We start from the raw sequence: 16,153 nt of genomic DNA, 5'->3' as shown, positions 1-16,153 counted from the left end.
AATCTGAAGGACAAAAATCTACAGCTGAGAATTCTCTACCCAGCGAAAATATCCTTCAAATATGATGGAGAAATAAAAACTTTCCCAGATAAACAAAAATTAAGGGAGTTCATTGCCACAAAACCTCCTCTTCAGGAAATCCTCAGGAAAACCCTCATTCCTGAAAAATCCAAAAAAGGAAAGGGGCTACAAAACCAAGAGCAGAGGAGATAAGTAGAAGGACAACAACAGAGAGTAGCAGCTCTTCATCAGAACAGATTAAACCATGGGACGAGAAACAAAGGAAATGAAGAAAACCGGAAAACAAGACACAAAATGGTAGTGGTAGGCCCCCACATCTCAATAATCACTCTAAATGTAAATGGATTGAACTCCCCAATCAAAAGACACAGAGTGGCAGGATGGATCAAAGAACAAGACCGAACAATATGCTGCCTCCAGGAAACACACCTCAGCCCCAAAGACAAACACAGACTCAGAGTGAAGGGATGGAGAACAATACTCCAAGCTAATAATGAACAAAAGAAAGCAGGTGTCGCTATACTAATATCAGACAAGGTAGATTTCAAAGCAAAACAGATAAAGAAAGACAAAGAGGGACAGTATATAATGATAAAAGGGACTCTCCACCAAGAAGACATAACACTTATAAATATATACGCACCCAACACAGGAGCACCAAAATTTGTAAAGCAACTCTTAATAGAACTAAAAGAAGACATCAACAACAATACAATAATAGTAGGGGACCTCAACACACCATTAACACCAATGGACAGAACATCCAGACAGAAAATCAACAAGGAAATAATAGAATTAAATGAAAAATTAGACCAGATGGACTTAATAGATATATATAGAACACTTCATCCAAAAACAGCAGGTTACACATTCTTCTAAAGTGCACATGGAACATTCTCAAGGATTGACCGTATTTTGGGAAACAAAGCAAACATCAATAAATACAAGAGAGTTGAAATAATATCAAGCATCTTTTCTGATCATAATGCTATTAAACTAGAAATCAACTACAAGAAAAAAGCAGAGAAAGGTGCAAAAATGTGGAGACTAAACAAAACGCTTCTGAACAAACAATGGATCATTGAAGAAATTAAAGAAGAAATCAAATATTATCTGGAGACAAATGAAAATGAGAACACGACATACCAAATCATTTGGGATGCAGCAAAAGCAGTCCTAAGAGAGAAATTCATCGCAGTACAGGCTCACCTCACTAAACAAGAAAAAGCTCACATAAGCAACCTCAAATGACACCTAACAGAACTAGAAAAAGAAGAACAAACAAAGCCCAGAGTCAGTAGAAGGAGGGAAATAATAAAAACTAGAGCAGAAATAAACGATATTGAAACAAAAAAAGACAGTAGAAAGGATCAATGAAACAAAGAGTTGATTCTTCGAAAGAATTAACAAAATTGACAAACCCTTAGCCAGACTCACCAAGAAAAGAGAGAAATCGCAAATAAATAAAATTAGGAATGAGAGAGGATAAATCACAACAGATACCAATGAAATACAAGAGATCATAAGAGAATACTATGAAAAGCTATATGCCAACAAATTGAACAACCTGGAAGAAATGGACAAATTCCTAGACTCCTACAATCTCCCCAAACTGAATCAGGAAGAAATGGAGAATCTGAATAGGCCAATCACAAGTAAGGAAATAGAAACGGTAATCAAAAACCTCCCCAAAAATAAGAGTCCAGGACCAGACGGCTTCTCTGGAGAATTCTACCAAACATTCAAAGAAGACTTAATACCTATTCTTCTCAAACTGTTCCAGAAAATTGAGAAAGACGGAGTACTCCCTAACACATTCTATGAAGCCAACATCACTCTGATCCCCAAACCTGACAAGCACAACACAAAGAAGGAGAACTACAGGCCGATATCACTGATGAACATAGATGCAAAAATCCTCAACAAAATTTTGGCAAACCGAATACAGCAATACATCAAAAAGATTATACACCATGATCAAGTGGGATTTATACCAGGGACGCAGGGATGGTTCAACATCCGCAAGTCAACGTGATACACTACATCAACAAAATGAAAAACAAAAACCACATGATCATCTCAATAGATGCAGAGAAAGCATTCAACAAGATCCAACACCCATTTATGATAAAAACCCTCAATAAAATGGGTATAGAAGGAAAGTACCTCAACATAATAAAGGCCGTATATGACAGCCCCACAGCCAACATCATACTCAATGGACAAAAACTGAATGCCATCCCTCTGAGGACAGGAACAAGACACGGTGCCCACTTTCACCGCTCCTATTCAACATAGTACTGGAGGTGCTGGCCAGAGCAATTCGGCAGGAAAAAGAAATAAAAGGAAGCCTAATAGGTAACGAAGAAGTAAAACTCTTGCTGTTTGCAGACGACATGATCTTATATATAGAAAACCCGAAAGAATCCATAGAAAAACTATTAGAAATAATCAACAACTACAGCAAAGTAGCAGGGTATAAAATTAACATGCATAAATCAGTAGCATTTCTATACACTAACAATGAACTAACAGAAAAAGAACTCACGAACTCAATCCCATTCACAATCGCAACGAAAAGAATAAAATACCTTGGGATAAACTTAACCAAGGAAGTGAAGGATCTATACAATGAAAACTACAAGACTTTCTTGAAAGAAATTGATGATGGCATAAAGAGATGGAAAGACATTCCATGCACATGGATTGGAAGAATAAACATAGTTAAAATGTCCATACTACCTAAAGCAATCTACAGATTCAGTGCTATCCCAATCAGAATCCCAATGACATTCTTTACAGAAATTGACCAAAGAATCCTAAAATTCATATGGGGCAACAAAAGACCGCGAATTGCTAAAGCAATCCTGAGTAAGAAAAACAAAGCCGGCGGAATCACAATCCCCAATTTCAAAACATACTACAAAGCTACAGTGATCAAAACAGCATGGTACTGGTACAAAAACAGGTCCACAGATCAATGGAACAGAATTGAAAGCCAAGAGATAAAACCACACATCTATAGACAGCTAATCTTCGACAAAGGAGCAGAGGGCCTACAATAGAGAAAAGAAAGTCTCTTCAACAAATGGTGCTGGGAAAACTGGACAGCCACATGCAAAAGATTGAAAATTGACCACTCTTTTTCAACACACACCAAAATAAACTCAAAATGGATCAAAGACCTAAAGATTAGGCCTGAGACAATAAGTCTTTTGGAAGAGAATATAGGCAGTACACTCTTTGACATAAGTTTCAAAAGAATGTTTTCGGACACTATAACTCCTCAGTTGAGGGAAACAATAGAAAGAATAAAGAAATGGGACTTCATCAGACTAAAGAGCTTCTTCAAGGCAAGGGAAAACAGGATTGAAACAAAAAAACAGCTCACTAATTGGGAAAAAATATTTACAAGCCACTTATCTGACAAAGGGTTAATCTCCATCATATACAAAGAACTCACACTGCCTAACAACAAAAAAACAACCCGATCAAAAAATGGGCAGAGGACATGAACAGACATTTCTCAAAAGAAGATATGAATATGGCCAATAGACACATGAAAAGATGTTCATCATCGCTAATCATCAGGGAAATGGAAATCAAAACTACACTAAGAGATCACCTTACACCCGTTAGATTGGCAAAAACATCCAAAACCAAGAGCGACAAATGTTGGAGAGGTTGTGGAGAAAAAGGAACCCTCATACACTGTTGGTGGGAATGCAAACTGGTACAGCCACTATGGAAAACAGTATGGAGATTTCTCAAAAAGTTAAAAATAGAAATACCCTATGACCCAGCCATCCCATTACTGGGTATCTATCCTAAGAACTTGAAATCAGAAATCTCAAGAGTCCGTTGCACCCCTATGTTCATCGCAGCATTATTTACAATAGCTAAGACATGGAACCAACCTACATGCCCAGAAACTGATGATTGGATAAAGAAGATGTGGTATATATACACAATGGAATACTACTCAGCCATAAAAAAGACAAAATTGGCCCATTTACAACAACGTGGATGGACCTCAAAGGTATTATGTTAAGCGAAATAAGCCAGTCAGAGAAAGACGAACTCTATATGACTCCACTCATAGGTGGAAGTTAGTATATTGATAAGGAGATCTGATCGGTGGTTACCAGGGAAAAGGGGGGGTGGGGGGAGGGCACAAAGGGGGAAGTGGTGTACCCACAACATGACTAACAAAAATGTACAACTGAAATCTCACAAGGTTGTAATCTATCATAACATTAATAATATAAAAAAAAGGCCGAATACACATTCTTCTCAAGTACATATGGAACATTCTCAGAGATAGACCATATGTTTGGAAACAAGGCAACCCTCAATAAATTTAAGAAGATTGAAATCATATGAAGCATCTATTTTGACCATAATGCTATGAAACTAGAAATCAGCTACAAGAAAAAAGCTGTGAAAAGACAAATATGGTGAGATTAAACAACATGCTACTGAACAACCAATGGATCATAGAAGAAGTTAAAGTAGAAATCATAAAATATCTGGAGACAAATGAAAATGAAAGTACACCATACCAACTCATATGGGATGCACTACAAGTGGTACTAAGAGTGAAATTCATAGCAATACAGGCCCACTTTAACAAACAAGAAAAATCTCAAATAAGCAATCTTAAAGTACAACTATCAGAAGTAGAAAAAGAAGAACAAAGAAAGCCCAAAGTCAACAGAAGGAGAGAAATAATTAAATTAGAGCAGCAATAAATGAAATTTAAAAAACAGTAGAAGGGATCAGTGAAACTATGAGCTGGTTCTTTGAGAAGATAAACAAAATTGACAAACCTTTAGCCAGACTTGCTAAGGAAAATGAGAGAAGCCTCAAATAAATAAAATTAGAAATTAAAGAGGAGAAATTACAATGGATACCACAGAAATACAAAGGATTATAAGAGAATAATATGAAAAACTATATGCCAACAAATTGGACAATGTAGAACAAATGGATAAATTATTAGACTCATACAACCTCCCAACTGAATCAGGAAGAAATAGAGAATCTGAACAGACCAATCACAAGTAAAGAAATTGAAACAGTAATCAGAAACCTCTGAAAAAAACAGAAGTCCAGGACCAGATGCCTTCTCTGGAGAATTCTACCGAACATTCAATGAAGATTTAATACCTATCCTTCTAAAACTATTACAAAAAGTTGAAGAAGATAGAACATTTCCTAACACATTTTCTGAGGCCAACATCACCCTGATCCTAAAGCCAGACAAGGACAACACAAAGAAAGAAAATTACAGGCCAATATCATTGATGAACATAGATGCAAAAATCCTCAAAAACTATTGGCAAAGCAAATACAGCAATACATTGAAAGGATCCTACACCATGATCAAGTGGGATTTATACCAGGGATGCAGGGATGGTTCGACCTCCACAAGTCAATCAGTGTGATACACCACATTAACGAAATGAAGATCAAAAACCACATGATAATCTCAGTAGGGGCAGAGAAAGCATTTGACAAGATCCAACAGCCATTTATGATAAAAACTCTCAATAAAAAGGGTATCAAAAGAAAGTACATCAACATAATAAAGTCCATATATGACAAACCCACAGCCAACATCATACTTAATGGGGAATAACTGAAAGCCATCCCTCTGAGAACAGGAATAAGACAAGGGTGCCCACTCTCGCCACTCTTATTTCATATAGTCCTTGAGGTTTTGGCCAGATCTATTAGGCAAGAAAAAGAAATAAGAAGGGATCCAAATAGGCAGTGAAGAAGTGAAACTCTGGTTGTTTGCAGATGACATTATTTTATATATAGAAAACCCTAAAGAATTCATCAGAAAACTCTTAGAAATAATCAACAACTGCAGCAAAGTTGCAGGGTACAAAATCAACTTACAAAATTCAGTTGCATTTCTATACTCCAATAACGAACTAATAGCTCAACAATACAATCCCATTTACAATGACAACAAAAAGAATAAAATATCTAGGAATACATTTAACCAAGCAGGTGAAAGACTTGTACAATGAAAACTGTAAGACATTACTGAAAGAAATCGATGATGATGTAAAGAAATGGAAAGATATTCCATGCACATGGATTTGAAGAATAAACATAGTTAAAATGTCTGTACTACCTAAAGCAATCTACAGATTCAGTGCAATCCCAATCAGAATCCCACTGATATTCTTTATGGAAATAGAAGAAAGAATCCTAAAATTGACATAGGGCAACAAAAAACCCCAAATAACTAAAGCAACCCTGAGGAAAAGGAACAAAGCTGGAGGCATCACAATCCCTAACTTTAAAGTATACTACAAAGCTATAGTAATCAAAACAGCATGGTACTGGTACAAAAACAGATACACAGATCAATGGAACAGAATTCAAAGCCTAGAAATAAAATCACACATCTGTGGACAGCTAATCTTCAACATAGGGGCTAAGAACATACAATGGAGAAAGGAAAGTCTCTTCAGTAAGTGGTGTTTGGAAAACTGGACAGCCACATTCAAAAGAATGAAAGTAGACCATTAGCTTTCACCATACACAAAAATTAACTTAATGTAGATTAAAGATTTGAAGGTAAGATGTGAAACCATAAAACTCCTAGAAGAAAATATAGGCAGTATACTCGTTGATGTTGGTTTTAGAAGGATCTTTTCAAATACTGTCTACTTGGGCAAGGGAAACAAAAGAAAAAAAAAAAACAAATGGGACTTCATCAGATTAAAGAGCTTCTTCAAGGCAAAGGAAACCATGAACAAAATGAAGAGACAACCCACTAACTGGGAAAATATATTTGGAAATCATATATCTGATAAGTGGTTAATCTCCAAAATACATAAAGAACTCACACAACTCAACAACAAAAAAACAAACAACTGGATCAAAAAATGGGCAGAGGTTATGAACAGACATTTTTCCAAAGAAGATATACAGATGGCCAATTGGCACATGAAAAGATGTTCAGCATCACTAATCATCAGAGAAATGCAAATCAAAACTACACTGAGATATCACCTTACACCTGTTAGAATGGCTATAATCACCAAGACGAAAAATAACAAGTGTTTGAGAGGATGTGGAGAAAAGGGAACCATCATACACTGCTGGTGGGAATGCCAACTAGTGCAGCCAGTATGGAAAACAGTATGGAGATTTCTCAAAAAAATTAAAAATAGAATACCATATGACCCAGCTATCCCACTACTTGGTATTTATCCAAAGAACTTGAAATCAACAATTCAAAGAGACTTATGCACCCCTGTGTTCACTGCAGCATTATTCACAATAGCCAAGGTGTGGAAGCACCCAAGTGCCCATTGACTGATGAATGGATAAAGAACACACACACACACACACACACACACACACACACACCCCATGGAATACTACTAGCCATAAAGAAAGACAAAATCACCCCATTTGCAACAACATAGATGGCCCTTGAGGGTATTGTGTTAAGTGAAATAAGCCAGATAGAGAAAGACAAGCATATGATTTCACTCACATATGGAAGAAAAACACACACACGGACGAGGAGAACAGATTAGTAGTTACCAGAAGGGAAGGGAGTTGGGGAATGGGCATAAGGGGTAAATGAGCACATATATGTAGTGATGGACAAATAATAATATACAACTGAAATTTCACAATGTTACAAACTATTATGACCTCAATAAAAAAGTTGCTTAGTAAGAACTTCATAGTTGATAAGGAAACATTTAAACAACAGAAAAATTGGCCTAAAAAGGATCAAGCTGATCTGCAGATAACTACCTCACAAAATGGACAGTACTCTTTAAATAAAGACAACAAAAATCAGACATATAACACATAGAATTAATAATTCCTGGCTTTAATAAGAAATTACTAAATATTCCAAGAAGGAGTGACCCAGAACTAGGAGAAAGAAGACATCACTAGAAATGAGAAAACTGAAATACCAGACAAAGACATTAAAACAGCTTGTATAATTATGTACAAGTATTTAAATAAAAACATGAATATAACAGACAGATGGAAGAGATAAAAAAGAACCAAATGGAACTTAAAAAGATGAAAATACAATATCTTTAATGGAAATTTCACTTCATGAGATTAATAGCAGATTAGACACTACAGGAGAAAAATCTGAACTTGAAGAAATAGCAATACAATCTATCACAAAAGGAGCACAGAGAGGGAAAAAGACTAAGAAACAAAACAGAAACATAGCCTCAGTGGCCGGTGGAATAATACCAAGAGGTCTATCATATGTGTAATTGTAGTTTCACAAGGAAAAGAGAGAGGGAGGGACAGAAAAAATATCTGAAGAAAAATGGAATAATTTCCAAATTTTATGAAAACTATAAACCAAAAGATTTGAGAAACTCAATGAAATCGAAACATAGAAAACAGCAAGAGCATAATCAAGTTACTGAAAGCCAGTGATAAATAGAAAATCTTAAAAGCATTAAGAAAAAAAGGTAAAGGATAAGAAACAGAAAAAAATATCACAGACTTTTGAGAAATTATGCACACAAAAGACAATGCAATAACATCTTTAAAAAGAGAAAAACCTTTGGAATACAGTCGTGTGCTACAAAACAACCTTTTGGTCAATGATGGACTGCATATACAATGGTGGTCCCATAAGATTAGTGCCAAATAGCCTAGGTGTGTAGTAGGCTGTGCCACCTAGGTTTGTGTAAGTGCCGTGAGGGAGGAAGAAATTTTCTTCTACCCTTGTAGACTCTTCTGCCTGGTCTAAGAATTAAACTGATGTGAGACAGATTAACGGGAAAAACAAACAAAAGTTTAATTACATGGGAGAAATTCAGGAAAACCAAGTGACTCACTAAAATGGCTGAAACCCTCACTTTAAATACCGTCCTCAGAGAAAGACAAAAGATGTTGGAGGTGGCAGAGTCAGGGACTTCAAAGGGAAGGAAAGCAATTCACATGTAGGTGAAAAGGAGCGAATGTTTGGGAAACAAGTGTTTGGCTGCACAGAGAAACAGAACACAGAGGGGAGCACAACAACAGGCTTTTCCAGGCTCCTCCCTGTCTGCCACCTAGTTCATGTGATGCTAAGGTTATGCTTGCTTCCTGAGACAGGTTTATTTATCTGAATTCTTTTATGCAGTTAAGGGAGAGGTAACAAGAAAAACTTTCTGAGTCTTTTGTTTCTTAAAAAAAAATCAGTCTAAAATAATCCTCAAGTTAAAGAGACACATTTTGGGGTGGCAAATTTTGTTCCCCTTCAATGTACTCTATGATGTTCACACAATGACAAAAATTGCCTGATGACATGTTTCTCAGAATGTATCCCTGTCATTAAGTGACACGTTACTGTATGTACATCTAACAAAGGATTTGTATCCAGAATAGATAAACTTTTAAAAGTCAAAACACTCAGTAAAAATAATAAACCACTCAATAAAAAATGGGCAAAACGTCTGAACAGACACTTCACAAAAGAAGATGGCCAATAAGTACAAAATATGCTAAATATCAGTCATCAGGGAAATGCACATCAAAACTGCAATGAGATCCCACTACACATCCATTGAAAGTGGCTAAAATTAAAAAGACTGACAAAGCAAGTGCTGACTGAGATGTGGAGGAACAAGAACTTTCATACATTGCTGGTGAGAAAGCAGAATGGTACAGCCACTTTGGAAAACTGGCCATTTCTTATAAGTTAAATTTTCACTTACTATTCAACACAGCAGTCCCACTCCACATCATTTACCTACAAGAAATTAAAACAAGGCCACACAAAGACTTGTACTCAAATAGTCAAAGAAGCTTTACTTCACAAGTGCCAAAACCTGGAAACAATCCAAATGTCTATCAAAAGGTGAATAGATAAAATATTGGAATATTAATGCATTGGAATATTATTCAGCAATAAAAAGGAATGGGATCCTGCTACACACAACAACTTGAATCTCGAAACCATGTTGAGCAAAAGTAGCCAAAGGAGTCCTACTATATGATTCCATATATATCAAACTTGGCAAATACAGATTTAATCTGCAGCAGCCACGACAGGTGGCCTTCTGAGGCAGGGATGGGAGGAGACTTTGGGATGGGGCACAAGGGATCTTTCCAGGGCAATGCAAGTTTTCTGTATTTTTATTATGGAGGTAATTACACAGGTGTATAAATGTGTTAAAACTCACCATATCACCATAATGTACAATTAACATTTTTAATGTAAATTATGCTTCGATGCAATTGACTTTTTTTATTAATCCTGGCTCTTCCATTTACTATTTGAAAAACTTAGTTAATCCTTATCCTCTCTGTACCTCAGTTTCTTTATCTGTAAATTGGGGATAATATTAGTAACTAACCTAGCGTGGTTGTGGGAATTAAATGAGTCAATGATTGTACAGCTCTTAAACACTTTCTGGCACGTAGTGAACACTATGTATGTGTGAGTTCCTATGAGCCAAATTTCTACAGTCAGAAGAACCATGGTTTTTAGTACCAGGAAGCTGTTTCTGAGCTCTAAGTTTTTAGCGACCTGTTGTGAAAGTTCCCTTTATTCGTCCTCTCTCTGGCTGCTGCATGTCCCCAGGTGTGTTTGTATCTCCTGAGGCTTTTGGTAACTTCCTTTTATGTGGTTAAGGAAATTCTCTTATTTTGATGAGTTCCTAATTTGATAGTTTTTTAAATCCCAAATGAATTTTATCAAATGCTTATTCTGCATTTAATGAGATAATCATGCAGTTGTTTTCATTTAACCTTTTCATGTGAGTAGTTACATTAATTGACTGTCTAAGGTTATCTCACATCCAGATTGAGAGATTTAGCTTCCCACATGCGTATACGTATACGTTATTTTTAAGATTTTTGCACTTACGCTTGCAAGTGAAATCGGCCTGTGATTTTCTCTTTTTTACCATCCTTTATCTGTATTTGGTATCAATGTAGTACTAGTGACAAAGGAAGTTTGAGTATATTTCAACTTTTTCTACTCTCTCTATTTCGCAAAATTGGAATTACCAGTTTTCTTTGTGATATGGATCCATATTTTAAAATATTTTTTTCCAGAATTTAATTGGGATTTGTAGTTGGGGTTAAGATAGTTGTGTTTACTCAGTCGTCTGTTTTGATCATTTTCTATCACATGTGGCAGGCACCATTATTTTATTTGATCCTCAAAACTACAGACGAGGACACCAAGTTTATAAAGTAAAGCAGGGGCCAGCCCGGTGGCACAGCGGTTAAATGTGCACGTTCCCGCTTTGGCAGCCCGGGGTTCACCAGTTCAAATCCGGGGTGAGGACATGGCACCACTTGGCAAGCTATGCTGTGGTAGGCGTCCCACATATAAAGTGGAGGAAGATGGGTGTGGATGTTAGCTCAGGGCCAGGGAAGGAAGACTGGCAGCACTTAGGTCAGGGCTAATCTTCCTCAAAAAAAGAAGAAGAAGAAGAAAGAAGAAAGTAAACCAAACCGCTTAGGTTCACACAGTTAGTAAATAGTGGAGCTGAGATTCAAGCACTAGCCTCTCTGATTTTAAAGCCTGGTCATATGAATTCTGTGACAAAAGTGTGTCTGTAAGAGTGTGTTCATGCGTGCACACACAACCCCACACCTCCCATAGTGAAATTTCTGATGGGTTAACAGTAGTTATCACTGGGTGATGGAATAATAGGTTTTTTAAACATTTTTTGTATTACAGTTTTTGCATGAATATCTATTACTTTTATAATCAAATAGAATAAAGTGTTTGAAAAAGTAGAGACATATACAGGCAATTAATTCAAGACTGTGAAATTGAAAATTGAGCTGACACTGATTCCAAAATTATGCATCAGTATCATTAAGAGCCCTTGAAACATGAGGAAACAATATGATAAAAGTGAAATTTGAGTATAGAAATGCAATTATTTTGAAAATTTTGTGGACTTATATACATATGCTTATAAAAAGTATGGATGTTATACACATACTTATATTGAATACATATACTTATAATGGATACAAACAGGATTTGGAATCCAGTTTGGGTTTGAATCATAGCTCTGTAAGCCACTAAATGTCTGATCTTAGGCAGATTAATCCTTCTGAAACTCAGTTTCCTCCTGTGCAAACTAGAGAAAATCATATAATTAGCAAACATGCTTTCAAAACAAGGTGAGATCATGTATATAAAGAACCCAGCAGAGAAATGCTCAAAAAGTGGTTGCACTTATTATGCACTGTTCACATTTCAGTCATACCCTTGCTATTGCTATTACATTTATTTCTTATAAACAAAATTATTCATAACAGTACTTCTTTTATGCCTTAGTAGCATTTATTTTATGTGTAAAGTACATTCAAGTTCGTTCTGTTAACAGTAAAAAGGATTGGATGATGTTAATGCCCTAGTATTTAAACAATAGTCTAGATGATGTCTTCATTGTTTTCTGAAATTATAATTATGTAAGACAGTCAGATATTAAAAAGAATAATTAGTCTTATAAGATAGTGAAAAATCAGTATATAATTATAATTGACATGTTAATAATTTCAGGTTGTAGAATCATCATTGCAAAAGCTGGAATGTGACCCCACCGAAATAGAAGAATTTGTAGAATATTTTAATTTTTTGGATGCGATTTCCTCAGACATATGTAAATTAGAAAAAGAGTACACCACGATTGCTCAGCTGTATTCTGTTGTGAGGTATTACCAGATCTATATTTCAGAAGAGCAAGTTGCCATATATAAAATCCTTCTTATGAAGTTTGGTCAACTAAAAACTTCTATGAAGTTGAGTAAAACAAACCGAGACGCTGCCATTACTAAATTCAGAGACAATCTGGAGGCGTGCATCATGGGTCTGCGGGGGGACCTTGCGGATTTAAAAGCCAAAGTAAGTTTGCATTTTCCATTAAAAATCAGTTTAAGGGGCCGGCCCTGCGGCCGAGTGGTGATGTTCGCGTGCTCCGCTACAGGCAGCCCAGTGTTTTGTGGGTTCGAATCCTGGGTGCGGACATGGTACCGCTCATCAAGCCACGTTGAGGTGGCGTCCCACATGCCACAACTAGAAGGACCCACAACTAAGAATATACAACTGTGTACCGGGGGGCTTTGGGGAGAAAAAGGAAAAAAAAAATTAAAAAAAAACTCAGCTTGATCTTAGTCTCTTATAAGTCTAAGCCTATAGGTATTTTCTTTCTGTGAACTCAAGGTAAATCATTTAACCCAAGTATTCTTAACCTGGAATCCACAGACAGAATTTGAGTGATTTGGAATTTGAATGGGAAGTAAATTTACATGTGTGTTTTCACTAACGTAGCTGAAATTTAGCATTTTCTTCAAATATGAATGAATGTAGACAACAAACAACAGCAAAGCTGGTGACTTTTTCCATAGACTTCAAAAGTCTGCCAAAGGGGGTCCAGAGCATAAAAAGGGCTGAAAACCCTGAAACCTTTCTGGGCCTTAGGCTAGGCCAGGTGGTAGTGATGGTTCCAACCTCACTCACCTATCATGAGGAGCAAACTCTACAATAAGCGCCTAACACTGACTGAGCCTGTACCACGTGTCGTAACTATGCCAGATGCCTTGCATCTACCTGAAAACAGAAAGACAGAAACCCCCTGAGATTTAAAGAGGTTCAGTAACTTGCTTAAGATCACACAGCAAGTGAGACCCAGTGCTCCAGAAACCTTGCTTCTCACCATCCCTCTGTCCTCATCACCATTACAAGTTATCATATTCATTCAATATATTTTGGGTATCTAATATGCATTAGGCACTGTGTTATTTGTTGCAATTAATCGTTTTTTCAATTTCCCTGTCTATACAGTTGATCTACACTTTTTCACACAGAATGAAGATGAAAAATAGTCATATCAAAGTACTTGATGCACATATCCGATTACAGTCTTTAACATACTACTAGAAATTTACAGATACACACACATGAATGTTTCTAGTTCACTCTATTGATATTTGTTAAGTGTATTAGGTTGGACACTGACTGAAATGGAGATCTGTGTTGCATTGTTTATTGGCGAGTGCTTGTGGCAACAATGTGAGAGACTGAGGGAATCAAGACTGGACAGAGGGAGAAGTGGAACTGTAGTGTGATTGCCACAAAGGATTCAAAGGATCCTATGGAAATCTGTAGAACTGGGATGACTCTGCAGAGTTATCCTGAATGCAGGCAAGAGGGCTGGGCCTTTATACCTCCACCGTGGACCTGCAGAGGGGGTGTAATCTTGGATGACTTAGCTCTTTTCAGCCAAGGGCAATTGCTGGGGTGGGACTCAGCTATGCAAGTTAAGCATCCATCTTCAAGTTCACTGATTCTTTCCTCTATCATTTCCACCCTGCAACTGAGCCAAATCTGGTGAGCTTTTATTTTTGTTTATGTTTTTCAGTTCTAAAATTTCCATTTGGTTCTTCTTTATGTCTTTTTATTTTTCTTTGCTAAGACTTTCTATTTTCCCACTGGTTTCAAGAGTATTCACCATTTTTGGGGTAGCATTTTTGTAATACCTACTTTAAATTCTTTGTCACATAATTCTAACAACTGTATCATCAGGTATTGGTATCTGTTGATTATCTTTTCCTATGCAAGTTGAAGTTTTCCTGATATTTTTGTATACTGACTAATTTTGTATTATATATTTTGGATTAAATGTTGTGTTATAAGACTCCTTGTCTTATTTAAATCCCAAAGAATGTTGATATTTTTGTTTTAGAAGGCAGTTTACCTAGTTAGGTTCAGGTCCGAAGTTCCAACCCACTTTATTTGGGCTGTGGTTCCATCATCATTTCGGTTGTCAAAGCCTTTGCAGTGCTATTCAGATTTATACCAAGTGTGTGCCGTCCAGTGGTCAGTCTCGTAGTGGTCTGTTAGTTTAGTCTCAAAGTCTTTGATATACTGAATAGGATCAGATTCATGTGTGTGCAGCTCAGGTGAGCCCAGGAGTTCATAAACACCCTTATGCTGTCGCTTTCCAGACTGGTTGCTTTCCAGAGTATCGTTCTCTCTACAGTCTTCCCAGTATTTTAGATTCCTGGAACTCTTCTTTTCAGTCCTCTGGTTAGAAGGCTAGGGCTTGTTACTGTGCTGTGCTATCCACTTCTGTAACTGCACCTACATCTGGGGCAAAGCAGCAGAACACAGAGAGAAAAAAATCAACAGGGTTGACCCTCCTTGGAACCACAGCTCACCAGAACAGAGGGTAGAGTTCTTCTCTCTTGAGTTTCAGCTCCTGAGGCTTTCATTGCCACCAGCTCCTACCACCACCTTGGAGTTGCTTGAGGGCTGGAGTGTGAGAGAACAGAATAAAGAGAGAGAGAGAGAGAAGGGGGGTCTTCTACACCTTGAGCATTTACGAACTGTCAAAGAAAAACCAGAGTTGTACAGTAGTCAAAGCAGTAAGAACAGATTTTTATTCGGGACTGTTGCATAGGGGAAGAGAGATCTCAGGATAAAACTAGGCTCAATTCCAAATACACTAAGGACAAGTGGAAATTTATAGCCAAGGAGTAGGGAGGTAGTCAGTGGATGGCAAATTACTAAGAGGAAACATCACAGGTAAGAAGGGTTCTGGCTAAACCTACCCAACAGGTTTCTTGCTAAAGACAGGCCAGGGCAACCAGACATCACCTGGGGATGGTGGAAGATGAGGAAGCTGATCAGACACTGAGGGTGGGGGTTCTGGTTAAGCTAATTTAGCAGGGTTCTTACTAAAACAAATTTTAAAAGAAAGTTCACAGATAAACCTAGGAGAAGGTTCAGAAGCCAACGTGCTTTGGTTAAGCAAAGAATTTTTGTCAGAACCTTTCTTGCTCTCAAGTCAGGACTAGTAGATTCTCCTGGAGTTCTCACGGTTTGTGCCTGCTGAAACTTCTTCTCGGGTTCTGTACAATGAGCTTAGCTCAGGGAATGTGGAAAGAAAAAATGGTAAGTTCACTGCTAATGTGGTGGCACTTCAAATTACCATCTTCTTCCCCAATGTGCCTTCTACGATTTACTTTCAGATTCCTTCATGTATTCTGTCAAGGGTTTATAGCTGTATTCATTGGGAGAGACAGAGTGGGGCATATTTATTCCATCTTCTGACTTCAATTGTATAACCTTTCAAACTATTTCATTTATATACTTGATGGC

The 16,153-nt window shown here is 37.0% G+C and overlaps 1 protein-coding gene and 1 long non-coding RNA gene across 3 annotated transcripts in view; one reads left to right on the top strand and one right to left on the bottom strand.

Moving 5' to 3' along the window:
- DNAH14 (dynein axonemal heavy chain 14) overlaps window positions 1–16,153 on the top strand; it is a 390,346-nt gene that overhangs the window by 101,361 nt on the left and 272,832 nt on the right. Inside the window, exon 17 of the mRNA XM_046678097.1 lies at window positions 12,554–12,895. Within this exon, the coding sequence (XP_046534053.1) occupies window positions 12,554–12,895 (342 nt within the window). The remainder of the gene's footprint in view (window positions 1–12,553; window positions 12,896–16,153) is intronic.
- The window catches only part of LOC124248243 (uncharacterized), a 120,705-nt gene that overhangs the window by 42,499 nt on the left and 62,053 nt on the right, over window positions 1–16,153 (bottom strand). The window lies entirely within an intron of this gene.

Source organism: Equus quagga, chromosome 12 (genome assembly GCF_021613505.1).
Source record: "Equus quagga isolate Etosha38 chromosome 12, UCLA_HA_Equagga_1.0, whole genome shotgun sequence".
Classification (NCBI taxonomy): Eukaryota; Metazoa; Chordata; class Mammalia; order Perissodactyla; family Equidae; genus Equus; species Equus quagga.
The sequence above is the reverse complement of the archived record's forward strand: the minus strand, read 5'-3'. Positions and strand labels throughout refer to the sequence as shown.